We start from the raw sequence: 14,791 nt of genomic DNA, 5'->3' as shown, positions 1-14,791 counted from the left end.
TCAGTTAATAACTTTCCTAAAATTTCAGCTAGTATGATGGTAATGTGACAAGATGTACCTACCAAAAATAAATCAGCAGGCATAACTACGAGAGACTTTACCTGTGAGGATCTCTGTTTTCTTTTTGCCAAGTCACTTTTAAGTGAAACATTAAAAAAATATGCTGATATGCACTTCTAGTTTTCATATAAGGAACATATTTAAAGAAAGAACTATCTTTAAAACAGCCTAATAGGATCAACCTCTAAATTCACCACTGATACTTAATGCACTGTGGTAATGGATTTTTTGGTTACTGGACTTGGTTTATTTATTCTTTTTTTTTTTTAGGTGTAATAGTGACATTTTAATGGCCACAGATGCAAAAGCTTTAATCTACGTGGACTTGGTTTAATTGCAGGGCGTGTGGCTGAACTTCAGGGGGACTATGACACACTTGTGATTGTATGTGAAACAGTGCATATGTACACGTGCCAGAAGGAGGACAAAGAACTTTCCTCAGCATCATGAAGGGTCCTGTGAGTCAAAAAAAGCATAAAAGACAAATGCTTCTGCATTATGAGTTAATTCATTAAATATTAATTTCATGCCTACAGAATACAGGTTTTCCTGTACAAGAAACCCCCAGCAATTTTTTAAAAGAGATATTTATAAGAAATTACCACTTTTTTCCTCCCAGTTATACTATGTAAGTGTTCTAGAAAGTTCTGATCTGGCATAGGATTAAATATTGTGATTTATATATAAACGTCAACAAAACAAGACAAAACATGGAGTCTTGAGAAAAGACAGTTACAATAGGGACACGCATCAGCCCAGGCCAGGAAGCCATTTCGCCCTTGTACACAAATCCCCCTTACCTTGGTTGGCACAAAGGTGACAGGAACACGTTCATCTTCCAGCATGCGTCTGGATGCCTTTTGCCAATACATATAATCAACGAGAGATTTATGGTCGAAGTTCCCTGTTGGTGGCTTGTCGGTCTGATTCTTCTGAATCATTCCCACAGGAAGCCTGGGGTCAGGGGCCATCACCTCCATTTCCGACTGTAGTTCTTTGAGCTCTTCTGGGGACAAGTTGGCCAAGATTTCATCTTCATCAATCTCCCCATCGATTTCTTCTTGATCTGAATTCCTGCTATGTTCTGACATGACTGTTCAATACTTTTCTCTTACTACAAGAGGAGAAAGAATCAACAAAGATTTACAAAAAGAAAAAACTCTCTCAAGAAGTTCCCCCAGTTAGTAAGTGTCCCAGGTCAATACCACCGTGAGGAGATTTCCCTCCCCCACAAGAACCCCAGTGGTGCTTGCTGAGCTGCTAGGGGTGACTGCAACTAAGTTCATGCCGTAACTATATTAAGCAGGGCTTGGTTGGAGACAGTCAATTTATGGAACTACTATGCTTCTCTCTTCAGCAGCTTGAGTCAGCTGTGCAAATCCATCTGACATTTCAGTACAGCTGCTTAGGTTTGCCAGGCCTCCCAAACCTCTACAGGAGTAAATTCTTAGTTCCCTTCCTATGAGCTCTCATATTGTCCTATACAAATTCATGCAGTCCATACACACACCCAAGTACAGCAGGGGAGGCCACTTCTTATTTAAATGATGAAAACAACTTACAATATTTCAGAAGAAAAATCCAAACAGCAACTTGAGGTCTACTGAAGTGAAAAATTCATTTGAAGGTGGAAATCAAGCTCTCAGGACTTGCCGCTTGACTATCATGAGACTCTGGAAGCAAATAAAACTGCACACAGGTGAGCAGAGGCCTGGCTATGTTACTTACCCACGGTGTAAGCTGAACCTCTGCAAGACATCCTTATTTGCATCCTGATCCTGTGATCTAACAGATGGGGATGAGCAGCACTTGAATTTCCACTATGAGTGAGGAATTTAATATTTTAAATAATTTGTTTTTCTTATTAAATATCTATTAAGCCAGGATAAAAATGTAAATGGATCTAAATTGAAATATTAAAAAAACACTCAAACCATTAAAGTACTGGAAGCAATCATGAAAATATTTTCTTTTTCATAACTTCGGAGGACAATATGGCAATATTTATCCAAATGAAAAATGCATACTCTCTTTGACCAAATGCATACTTTCACCGTGTAGGAATGTATTCTACAGATATAACCCCCATATGGGTGAAATAATAGATATGTGTACAAAGCAGTGTATTGTATGCTATTATTTGAGTCATAAAACATAAAAACAATGTATGCACATATATTTATACAAACTTTATCAATAGATCCTTGGAAAGATACACAAGAAACCAATACTAGTGGATGCTGTTGGAGAAAGAAATGGGTTATCTGGGGGACAGGACTAGGAAAATAGACTTTGTTACTGTATACCTTTTATAACTGCAAATTTTGAAACATAAATATAGTGCCTGCTCAAAAAATATACACTTATTGTATAAAACAGGATAACACATGGAAGCATAAAATTTCCCCTTATTGTACTACTAAGAGCTACCACTATGAACATTTTGGTTTATCACTCTGGTCAGTCCTTTCTTCCAGGCATATAAACTCAATAATCTTTTGTCATCTGTCTGTTTTTTAACTTACAAAATCATGTGTTTTTTCTAGTCAATAATATATTCTGCTACTACATTATTTTTAATAACTCCCTGTTAAGATTCTTTATATGGAAATTCCATAATTAATGAAACCAATCTCCAATTATTGCATATTTGGACTGTTTTTGATGCTCACAGCACTTCTTCAATAAATATCCCCTGTAGTAAAATATACACATGCAAGTTTATTTCTTTAGGATAAATTGAATACATACCAAGAAGTGTAATTACCAAGTCAAAGAACATAAGGAAACTTAGGGCTTTTCATATGTATGGCTAGGTGATCCCCTCAATATTATTATAACCCATCCTCAATACATGTATATTATTTACAAATTATATACATGTGTTACTATTTCAATATCATCTATAATATATAATTATATTTATACATAAATATAAAATATACATTGTCAAACAATATATTCTTGAATATATATATATAATGTTTGTAAGTATAAATGCATTTAAATGTATACAGACATCTGTAGAATAAAACATATGGAAAAAATTACATGTGAGAAGTTTTAAATGGACATTCTAATATTTTCTTTCTACTCTAATGGTTTGTTTTGAACACCCTAAGATCAAGAGGCTTTTCATATGTATGGCTACATTTTTCCCAGAAAGCTATTACCATTTACTTGGAATGACCATTTTTAAAGTAAAGAATATAGATACACAGTGGCAGCTTACTCTTGGCCTCTTCTCTGTAGAGACTTCCTCTTCCACCCAGTCCTGTAAAAGGGAAGTAAAAGCTTGGCCTCAGTGGGCAGAGAGGTAGACCACTTTACAGACAACTGATTTGCAGACCATTTCAGAGGCTTCGCTTGCAAAACAGTGATCACAAAGAGTTGGACAGTACTGAGCACGCACACAGGCACGCGCGTGCACACACACGCAAAGAGACTGTACCAAAAAGAGTTTTGTGTTCAAGGAGGTTTGGAAATGTTATATTCTGCAACTGTCTTTCAGAGATTTGTAAAGCACGTGAACTTTTAGACTCTGAGAAATAATATGTGAAAGAAACCCATTTATTTAGCCCAATACTCCCCAACTTCATTTAGTTAATCAAGCTTTTATTTTTCCTTTTAAAAATCACTCATATCCTTGCAATTACTTTCCAAAATTTGTACTTTGGGAAATAATGATATAACTATAAAAGCCAAAGATCCTGGAATCAGTCTGCTGGATTCAAACCACAGCCCACTCCTTAGTAACTGCGTGATGTCTAGCAACTTACTGACCCCCAATGCCTCATCATAGAAAAGATATCTCAGAGTAATATTCACCATATGCTATTAAAGAGAGAACTAAATGAGGATACAGATAGATATTGATGTAAATATATAAATTAAGTAGGACAGTACATGGCACAGAGCAAATCCTCAATACCCGTTAAATATTGCCAGTTTCATATTTCACAGGTAGCCACAGAAACACTTGAAGAAAAACATAGGCAACTGTGAAATGTAATACATTTTATAAACCACTTTCATAACAGAAACCATTATATTAATGGCAATAAACAAAAATGGTTTAAAAAATCTTGTTGCTCTTGCAGAAAGCAACTCAGAGGCTTTTAGGTGGAACTGTGAATAGGATTCCCAGGTTTCCTAGTGAAAAAGAATCTGCTTGCCAATGGAGATATGGGTTCAGTCCCTGAGAAGAGAAGATTGTCTAGAGAAGGAAATGGCAACCCACTCCAGTATCCTTGCCTGGGAAATCCCATGGACAGAGGAGCCTAGTGGGCTATAGTCCATGGGGTTGCTGCAAAGAGTTGGACAGAACTGAGCATGTTTATAAAGAAAATAGAAAATCATCATTTGCATGTAAATAGGAAGCTATCCTGAGAAAATGATCTGAATTGTTGCTTGTAAGCTTTCAGATTTGTATTGCTATTCTGGTGACCAAATGCTTTTGATGATCATGCAGATTCAGAAATTTCAGGAAGGGACGCTGCCTCAGGTCACTTCCATCTTGCTGAATGAGTTTGGAAAGGGGGTACAACTCTCCCAGCTGCTTCCATGGTGCACTTCATCCATATGCTGACGGGAAGAGTTCTGCTGGTGTAATTAGTCTCATTTGATGCACAGATGATTTAGCTGTGCTTTCTCTTAATGATGTTCTGCTGCTGCCACCTCAGCAGCTTCTCACATCAGAATCCAGCTATGATGCCAAGAGAGCAACAAGCTGTAGGATCACCAATTGACTTTTATAGTCATACAGGACATCACAGATCAGACTCTCTGACAGAGGTTTATTCAGTGCCTGGGACCTTCACCCCATTCAGTTCTGTTCAGTTCTGTTCAGTCACTCTGTCGTGTCTGACTCTTTGCGACCCCATGAATCACAGCACACCAGGCCTCCCTGTCTATCCCAAACTCCCAGAGTTCACTCAGACTCACGTCCATCGAGTCAGTGATGCCATCCAGCCATCTCACCTCTGTCGTCCCCTTTTTCTCCTGCCCCCAATCCCTCCCAGCATCAGAGTCTTTTCCACTGAGTCAACTCTTCACATGAGGTGGCCAAAGTACTGGAGTTTCAGCTTTAGCATCATTCCTTCCAAAGAAATCCCAGGGTTGATCTCCTTCAGAATGGACTGGTTGGATCTCCTTGCAGTCCAAGGGACTGTGAAGAGTCTTCTCCAACACCACAGTTCAAAAGCATCAATTCTTCGGCACTCAGCTTTCTTCACAGTCCAACTCTCACATCCATACATGACCACTGGAAAAACCATAGCCTTGACTAGACGGACCTTAGTTGGCAAAGTAATGTCTCTGCTTTTGAATATGCTATCTAGGTTGGTCATAACTTTTCTTCCAAGGAATAAGCGTCTTTTAATTTCATGGCTGCAGTCACCATCTGCAGTGATTTTGGAACCCCCCAAAATAAAGTCAGCCACTGTTTCCCCATCTATTTCCCATGCAGTGTTGGGACCAGATGCCATGATCTTCATTTTCTGAATGTTGAGCTTTAATCCAACTTTTTCACTTTCCTCTTTCAGTCTCATCAAGAGGCTTTTTAGTTCCTCTTCACTTTCTGCCATAAGGGTGGTGTCATCTGCATATCTGAGGTTATTGATATTTCTCCTGGCAATCTTGATTCCAGCTTATGCTTCTTCCAGCCCAGCGTTTCTCATGATGTACTCTGCATATAAGTTAAATAAGCAGGGTGACAATATACAGCTTTGACGTACTCCTTTTCCTATGTGGAACCAGTCTGTTGTTCCATGTCCAAAGTTACTTAATCAGAATTCTCAAGTTTGGATCCAGGAATCTCCATTTCTTTGGAGAGCTCTTCAAGTGATTCTGGTATATAAATGGGTATGAGAGGGAATTTCTTGGTGGTCCAGTGGCTAAGACTTCATGCTCCCAATTCAGGGGGCCTGGGTTCAGTCCTGGTCAGGGAACTAGATCTCACATCCTGCAACTAAAGAGCATGCAAGCCACAATGAAGACCCAGTGCAGCCAAATAAATAAATATTTTTTAAAAATGAGTATGAGAATCACAGCACCATTGCAAGCCACTCATTTTAAAGATCAGGCTCAGAGACCTTTAGAAACTTTGCCTTTGATGAGGTTCAGAACATGCTACCTCAAAATATGGCACCTTGGCATATTAACTATTTTAAGCTGGAGGACTTTGAGAAAGCATGCGCAGGAAGGACTCTTTGACCTCCCTCTTCATCCCTGAAGCAGGTCATGAGACCCTCCTATAAGAGAAGTGTCCTTACCTCTGAAGACAGAGGGCTCAAGATGAATCCAAACAGGCCCTGTTTGTCAACAGGCCCTGTAGTCAACAGGTAGTTGACTACCTGTGTTCAACCATCTGCCTTGTCTCATTTTCTCCTCCTGACTTTCTACTCTTCATCAAACCTAGGATAAAAACACTCAAGCTTAACATGTCTTGGGGTCTTCATTCCCTTATGAAGAATTCTATGTCATGCAAAACTTACATTAAGTAAATTTGTATGTATTTCTCTTGTGAATCTGTCTTCTGGCCCAGTGTATAGGGCAAGAACTGGAGAATCTAGGAATGCAACAGGAAGAATTTTTTCCTCCCCTGCCCTGGGCAAGTCAACCTCTGGGCCTCATTTCTACTTCATCTGTAAAAGTGGGATGGTAAATGGACCTACTTTAAAGGATTTGGGGGGGAAAAAACCTAAATGGCGTTATTCATATTAAGTGCTTATTAACCATTAGTTAATCTTATATTATCACAAAGAAATTGTGTGAGTCTTTCCTGCTAATATCTAGCAAATATTGTTCAAGCCAAAAATAAATGGCTTTTCAATTTTATTCTTTATGCTGTTTAAGAACTGTTTAAGGCTTGATACATTTGTGAAAAATCCTAATGGTAACAGGAAGCACTTTTTTCTTGGATCTATCCATTTTTCCATCCCACCTTCATTCAGGAGACGGTGACTGTGGACAAGCCATCTATTTCATCAGCCCCAACACTAGCTATTAATATAAGAGGACACAACTTCTATAAATGGTTCCCAAATGTTACTAAATAAATCAGTTCTGTCCTGTTTGTAGCATGCTATTCTCTTATGCAATTCCATTTGGGTCACCACAACTCTGCTCACTGGCTGCAAATTGCCTGAAGATTTTGTGCGTGTGAAATAAATGCCTCGCTCTCGCCTCAAATTTCCCTGACCCACGACTGCATTGCCTCAGAAGGCGCACTTACAAGGTAATTGCTTCCTAGACTCAAAATACCCAGCCTGTCCTACTCTTACCAGACTCCAGAGTAGCATGAATTACAAAAGGATATTTACTATTTTGTTTTCATTGGTTTAGTAAGCCATCTCAGAATTCTTAAACTGATTTGATTTTGGCCTAATTTCAAAGGTAAATTAATTCTGTCACTTCTGAAGGTATGAGGATGCTATCATACTACCCATACTGCTACTACACTATTAATGGCACTACCATTACTGCTATTAGCATTCAGCTTCTACTACTATGGGTACTGCTATTACTACTAATGCTGCTACAACTACTAGTACTATTGCTGCTATTACTACTACTAACATGACAGTCTACTGCTATTAATTGTACAGCCACATTGCTAGCATATTTGAGCACTTAATACCCCCAAGCTTGTGTTAAGTGATAGATGTATATGTCAATTTTTTCATAATCTTGGATAATTGGTACTTTTATTAACCTCCTTTGACAGGTATTAAAACTGAAACATAGGCATTTGAGTTAAGGACTGCCTCTAAATTTGGGGCTCTTAATCCGTGTCCTCTGTTAGCTTCCTATCAGTCCAGCAGAAATTGCATCTCACATACCCACAAGACTAGAGTCACATAGCACAGAAAGCAACTGCTCTGAGATTTGAGCCTCTGTGTTTCCATGATAAACTTTCCCACTTCCCTGCTTGCCTTTGGTCTCTGCCAAAGGCCAGTGATGGCAACTGACTGCCTTGCCAAAGCAAGCTCTGGGTAAATAACCTCTGTTTGTTCTCATTTAGGGGATCTTCATTTACTTCCATAATTTCAGTGCATTCTTCTCTGGCCATAGACTATCACATAAGAAATAATAGTCATATTGAGGAAGGCATGAAGACAAGAAACTCTAGATCCTGACCCAGAAAGATTCAATAGGTAAATATCAGCCCCCACCTAGATAAGCAGAACAGTCCAAAAGAACATTTCTAAAAGGGAATTCTCAGACTTGTGGTCACCAAGGAGGAGGGGAGGTTGGGAAGGAGTGAACTGAGAGTTTGGTGTTAGCAGAGGCAAACTACTATTAGAATGGATAAACAAAAAGTCCCTACTGTACAGCACAGAGAATTATATTCAATACCCTGTGATAAACCATAATGGAAAAGAATATGAAAAAGAATGTATATATGTGTGTGTGTGTATAACTGAATCACTTTTCTGTACAGAAGAAATTAATGCAACAATGTAAATAAACTATACTTCAATAAAATAAATTTTTTTAAAAAAGAAAGCAACTGTTCTACTTCTTGGGGAAAATAAATGATGGAAATAGGCAGGCTGCAAGTAATGCAGTCATAGACAGCTGTGCTATCATCACCAAATACCTACTGAAAATGGTAAGATGCTGTAAGAAGGATTCTTGAATCAAACTGGGTGGAGAATACTGAGTTAAAGAAATTTAGAGATATTTCTTAATCAAAAAGCTATGAACATGCTAATGAGAACTGTGAATTTCTAAATTGAGAAAATCATCTTCTGTACTGATAACCACAAAAAGCTTTTTAATACAGAGCATTTGTTCTTCAGAACACATTTTGTGAAACGATGATCTAACCAAGTCAAAGGAAGAAAACAATCTAATGGGTTTACATGGGAAAAAGACTGGAAGGAAATATTCTAAAATGCTACAACTCCAAGAATGATTGCACAACAATGTGAGTGTACTTAATGCCACTGAACTATACACGTCCAAACAGTTCATCTTATAAACTTTGTGTTATGTTATCACAATAATAAAAAGCAAGGGAAATGAAATGTATTTAGGTGGTATATTTTATTCTGAAAGATCCTTACAACTTCAGATATTTAAAAGTGTATTCACAGCATTGTTTATTACAGTGAACCAGAAACAACCTGAATGCCCAACAATGGGGGACTGATGAAATAAACCAGACCCAATTCCTATCTCTAATACTTTAAAATATCTTTAAAAAACTGATGAAGCTTTATATTTATTATTATGGAATAATATCTATAATTAAGTGAAACATGCCTGTTATTAAATGGCCTATTAAGTTAAAATGTTTAAAACATTTAAATACAGTCTATACATATTTATTTCATAAACTGTTTGAATCTTTTTCAATATGAAACAATCATTGTTTTCTGCTTTAAACATGTCCAGGTTACTTGAATATTTTGCAAATGCATATATGATTTTAATATCAGAAAATCCTTACGGCATGTTTTAAGTGTGTCAATATTTAGACGCTATCCTTGTAGGGATCATTTTACATGATTAAAATTTAGGCCATTGTATACATTATCGCAGAAACTACCATGGACCTCTGTTTCACCATATTTAAATGAAAACTTAAGAACTAAGACCATTTTATGGAGAAAGCAATAAGTAAATGGGCCATGGAGTAAAATTTTGTTGGGGGCGGGGAGGGGGGAATAACCAGCAAAATCAGTATTTCAAACATTTGTTCCTTCCAGATTAAACTAATTTATACACTTTGTCAGACTTTAAAATAATCAAAAATGTTCATGGAAATAAAGTATAACTTCTATTTTAGAAATATAGTTTATTAATAGGTCAATGTGAAAAAAATTAATTAAAAATCTTGGAAATAAGCAATACAATTATTGAAATAGACTATACAATGAGTGGATGAACTCCAGCTGAGTACGCAGTGCATTTTTAAACTGCAACATAGAACCGAGATGTTCAAAATGAGAGATGGGGGAGCTGAAAGAATGAAAAAGTAACCAAAGTATGGATAACGTTTCTAAGGCTCCCACATTTGTTTAACAGGAATTCCAGAATAAAAAAGTGGAGAGAATTGTGAAGAAGCAATACCTGAAGATAAATTATGGTTAATTTTCCAAGTAATCAAACCAGTCAGTCCTAAAGGAGATCAACCCTGAATATTCATCTGAAGGACTGATGCTGAAGCACCAACACTTTGGCCCCCTGATGCGAAGAACTGATTCATTGGAAAAGACCCTGATGCTGGGAAAGATTGAAGGCAACAGAAGGGGCTGGCAGAGGATGAGACAGATGGATAGCATCACCAACTCAATGGACATGAATCTGAGAAAACTCCGGGAGATAGTGAAGGACAGGCGAACCTCGAATGCCGCAGTCCTTGGGGTCGCAAAGAGTCAGACACGACTGAGTGTCTGAACAACAAGAACAATTTTCCAGAACTGGAAAATTGGAAGACTAAGTCCTCAAAGTAAAAGTACTTCCTGACTACTAAGCAAAATAAAATTTAAATCATTTTAGACCATCAGCAGTTTTAAAACAGCTGTACCTACTCTGCCATTCTCAGACAACTTGCAATAAAAATGCAGAACTTTGAAAGAAATTACCAGAGAGAAAAAAAATTATCTACAGAATAATGAAAATCAGAGTGATAGTAGACATCTTATCTACAGCCATAGATGCTCAAAGTCAATCAAGTATTATAAAAAGAGAAGTACCAACTTCAGGATAGTGACTCTTGGAACAGAGAAAGAAGAGCATAAAAGGAAGAGGTGAAAGTGTTCACTAGCATTTATTATATAAGATCCTATTCAGTTTTTCTGAATTACTTTACAAAATATAAAGCCACTTTTTAAAAGAGTCAATAGTATTAAGTTCAGCAACAAAAGAATGGATAATCAAATTGTGGTATTGTATACAAGAAAAGACTACTCAATAAAGATCATGTCCATAGTAACATGGTTGAATTTCAAGAACATTTGGTTAAATTAAAGAAGCTGGACAGCAAAAAATACACGCAGTAAGATTCCATTTGTGTGAAGATCAAGAAGACGCAAAGTGAAACCGTGGAGATAGAAATCAAAAGAGCAGTACTTATGGAGGGTGGGGATTGACTGGAAAGTTGGCACTAGGGAATCTTCTGAGGTGACAGCTAAATCTTGATTGGGGTTTGGGTTATATTTCACATTGTTGTTTAGTCACTAAGTTGTGTCTGACTCCTTTTTGACCGCATGGACTATACGCTGCAGGGTTCCTCTGCCCAAAGGATTTCCCAGGCAAGAATACTGGAGTGGGCCACCATTTCCTTCTCCAGGAGATCTTCCTGACCCAGGGATCGAACCCATATCTCCTGCATTAACAGGAGGATTCTTTACGACTGAGCCACCAAGGAAGCCCACATAGGTGGATAAATTTGTCACAACTCATCCGTTTGTATAGCTAGGATCTAGGAATTTCATTCAGTGCACATCTTATCTCAATGTAGAAATAAAATTTTAAACCAAAGTTGAAATTTTTAAAATGTAGACCATTCAAGAGTGGAAAAAAGAACCACAACACTGGTGACACCACACACTTGAGGATATAAGGCCAAGGGTACTTCAGTTGATTGAAATGCAAGGAGAAATCTAGATATCACAGCTCTGTTACTCAAGAAGCACTCAGGACATCAGAGAAAAGGCCAGGGCTTCAAGAAACTAGAGAAGTATAACCTGAAACCATGTTCAGTGTCTTAACAATTTTATCAGATCTTACTAAGCTACATACAAGCCTTGTCCCTGGTCTCTTTCCAAAGAAAGAGCTAGAAAATATGGTCACTGAAATAAAGTTAATGGCTTCTCTTTGTGTAAAATAAATATGTAAATGCTTATGTAAATCATGTAAATCATATTTGCTCATTATAGAAAAAAACAGAAGTTATAGATAAGCAGAAAGAAAAAACTGAAATCACCAGTTAGCAAATATGTACTCTTAACATGTGGTTTTTCTCCTCCCAGGCTCTTTTATTTTTTCTCCAAAAAAAATGTACCTTTCTAAATATTGCTTTTAATCTTTTCAATTTTGTTAGTAAGATTCTGCACATCATACTTTGCAGAAACCTGTGGCTGTCTTTGTTAGTAAAGAGCAAACAAGTAGACAATGTAATTAATCCTGTTTTCCCTGGACTCAGGATATGATCTTAAACTGTCTTCCTTGGTTACTCTGTTTCTAAAGGTGGGTCTATTGTTGTCTATGACAAAATCAATTTGTCTTTCAAATGTTACCATTTATGACTTGGAATGTGTTCTGTGATATTAAGGTAGTAATATTTCTTCACAAATGATTTCTTCCCACAAATACAAAAGCACCATTACCTAGGCTTGTACTTGAAATATGACTACAAATGGCTATAAAACATGATTTTTAAAAATGAAAACACTAGAGTTTACCAACCTAAATGATTTAGGATCCCTTCTGTGGTCTTCTTGGTAGGATATACACTTAACCAGGTATTTCTGCCATCCATCAAAACACCTTTGCAATGTCTATGGGAGCTGCCTTTAGTCAATGCTGGATTCTGTTCAACATTCTCAATTTGATCATTTGTTGTCCATTAGAGTACAAGTGATATAAGATCAGAGACTTTATCTCATGCGCTTTGTTATCCTCAGTGCCTAGAAGAGATAGAGATTCAAAATGAATATGCTGAATGAAGAGTAATAGATTTTCATATATCTAGGGGCAACTGATTGCTGAAATAATTCACAGTCTTCAAGATTCCTCTCCCTTCCTTCTGTCTCTCCTTTCTCTTTCTTTTGTGGCTGGACATTAATGAGTGAGGATGAAAATGCAGACTGACTATGGGAAGAGCTGGGCATGCTGCTGGGTGGGATATGCCAGTAGTTTGTCCTTCAGATGGTGACACTGTTAATTAGCCTATTTCCCCCCCTTTCTTCATGATATAAAAGGGAGGAGAGGTAGCATTCTAAGATACAAAAGATAAAATATAAGTAAATTAATTTAAAGTTGACTTAGTTATTCCTTGCATTTTTTATAACAAAAGATTTGCCAGTGTCTCCAGCATCATAAAGCTTTGTAAGGACAACTTATAGTACCTATCTGTTCTTTATGTCTTCTCATGGTTCAGGGCACACTGTGAGTTATCAAGTATTTTGGTTGAATGAATGAATGAACCACTTAAGGCGATTGGGGAGAAAAGGAGGGTATGTGTGATACTTATCGAAAGTATCCAAAGTTCTTCTCAAAAATAATTTGATGAATGTATGAGGACAACAGGAACATAAAGAAAGCCCAAACTCAGGTGTCGCCACCTCTGCCTTGACATGTGGAACCAGGCCTGTGCACCGGTCTCAGCCCTGCAACAGAGCTCCTACAAGGAGATATTAGCTCCCACTCCATCAGGACGGAGATATCACCACCTGACAATTCTATGAAGCCTGGAGACTAACCAGAGTCTCAGTTTATACCACGAGGTGGAGGGAGGTTCTGTGACAACGTTTAAAACAACTTGAACCCAAAATAACCAGTCATCATCTAATATAGCCAACCATACTATATAGCTGGTCTTCAAGCTGCGACTCAAAGTTACAACAACTGAACTTGGGAGCTTTTGTTGTTCCAGAGAAAACTGTGGAGTTAAGAGGTGAAAAAATGCCACAGAAGACCAACAGTGAGTCAGAGTTATCGTTTCTCCAGTTTTTTTTTTTTTTAAGGCACAGCCAATATGAAGGGTTATTTCAGAGCTCTTCAGTTTCACTGGTGCATAATACATTTCTCAGTAAACTATTTCAAGGGGCCATGAACATTTTTTAACAGAATGGTTCTTACAATCTTCAGAATTTCTCATTTGAAAACCCAGGTTTTCTTCTAGGGATTCAGAAAATCACCCCAACCAGGAAGGAGAAACAACTGCAAAACTATTAGGGAAATTACAACCAGAGGTTGATTTGTGCTCATCCTATCACCATCATTTTGCTTTTATTTTTTTAGTCACAGTGAGGTTGTCTCCCTAATGCTGTGACCAACGTCATTCCTTACATACCTAACATAATTCTTGGGTCCTATTTTTAAATTAATGACAGTGTCATATGCTAAATGTTTCAAAACAAACTTCACACTGTTGGCTTCAATTTCCCCCCCGATAAAGCTTACAAAGTGATTGATTTAAGCATTGCTCATTGTCTTTGGTTGCCAGACCTTCCCTGACTTTGCTCAGCAAATGTTTCCATGTAACACAAACTAGCATCACTTTAAAAAATACTTGTGGGTATGATGGGAGCTTCTAAAATTGAAAAAAAAAAAATTTATCTGCCTGTCCAACTGCAATCCACTGAAATGCAATCTGGGGATTATAGAGTGTCAGATGGTGCCTTTACAATAACAACCACTCAGCAACTGGGGGAATACAAGTGCAAGGTTCTGGGTAAGCACTAAGACTATGGGGACGCAGTACTGGCATGTTTAACAGTTAGTGTAGGCATAATCTAGGCAAAGAAATTACTCTGCATTAGTTTTTTTTTGCTGTAGTTTTTAATAAATAAAATCATTTGGAGGTTTTCTATATGTTACAGCATTTATAACTTCTAAAATGACTGTGCCCTTTTTTTCAAAATGTTTGTTTCAAGAATGACAAGAAATGACATCCCAAAGTTTCATGAAAAAATCAAAACATGGTATTTCGCTAGCATATTTTGATCTAAAGTAAATCTATTTCTTGCATGCATCCCAATAGATTTTCCATCTT

At 37.4% G+C, this 14,791-nt stretch overlaps 1 protein-coding gene across 4 annotated transcripts in view; it reads right to left on the bottom strand.

Moving 5' to 3' along the window:
- Positions 1 to 14,791, bottom strand: part of LMOD3 (leiomodin 3) — a 48,703-nt gene that overhangs the window by 14,178 nt on the left and 19,734 nt on the right. Inside the window, exons 2-5 of one of the 4 annotated variants that reach the window (XM_069561678.1) lie at positions 12,481 to 12,701; positions 3,293 to 3,334; positions 1,623 to 1,749; positions 861 to 1,174 (exon numbers count right to left, since the gene is read on the bottom strand). In XM_069561678.1, the coding sequence (XP_069417779.1) occupies positions 861 to 1,151 (291 nt within the window). In that variant the 5' untranslated portion in view covers positions 1,152 to 1,174; positions 1,623 to 1,749; positions 3,293 to 3,334; positions 12,481 to 12,701. The other 3 variants (XM_069561679.1, XM_069561680.1, XM_069561677.1) reach the window with 3 other exon arrangements.

This window comes from Ovis canadensis, chromosome 19 (genome assembly GCF_042477335.2).
Source record: "Ovis canadensis isolate MfBH-ARS-UI-01 breed Bighorn chromosome 19, ARS-UI_OviCan_v2, whole genome shotgun sequence".
NCBI classification, from domain to species: Eukaryota; Metazoa; Chordata; class Mammalia; order Artiodactyla; family Bovidae; genus Ovis; species Ovis canadensis.
The sequence above is the reverse complement of the archived record's forward strand: the minus strand, read 5'-3'. Positions and strand labels throughout refer to the sequence as shown.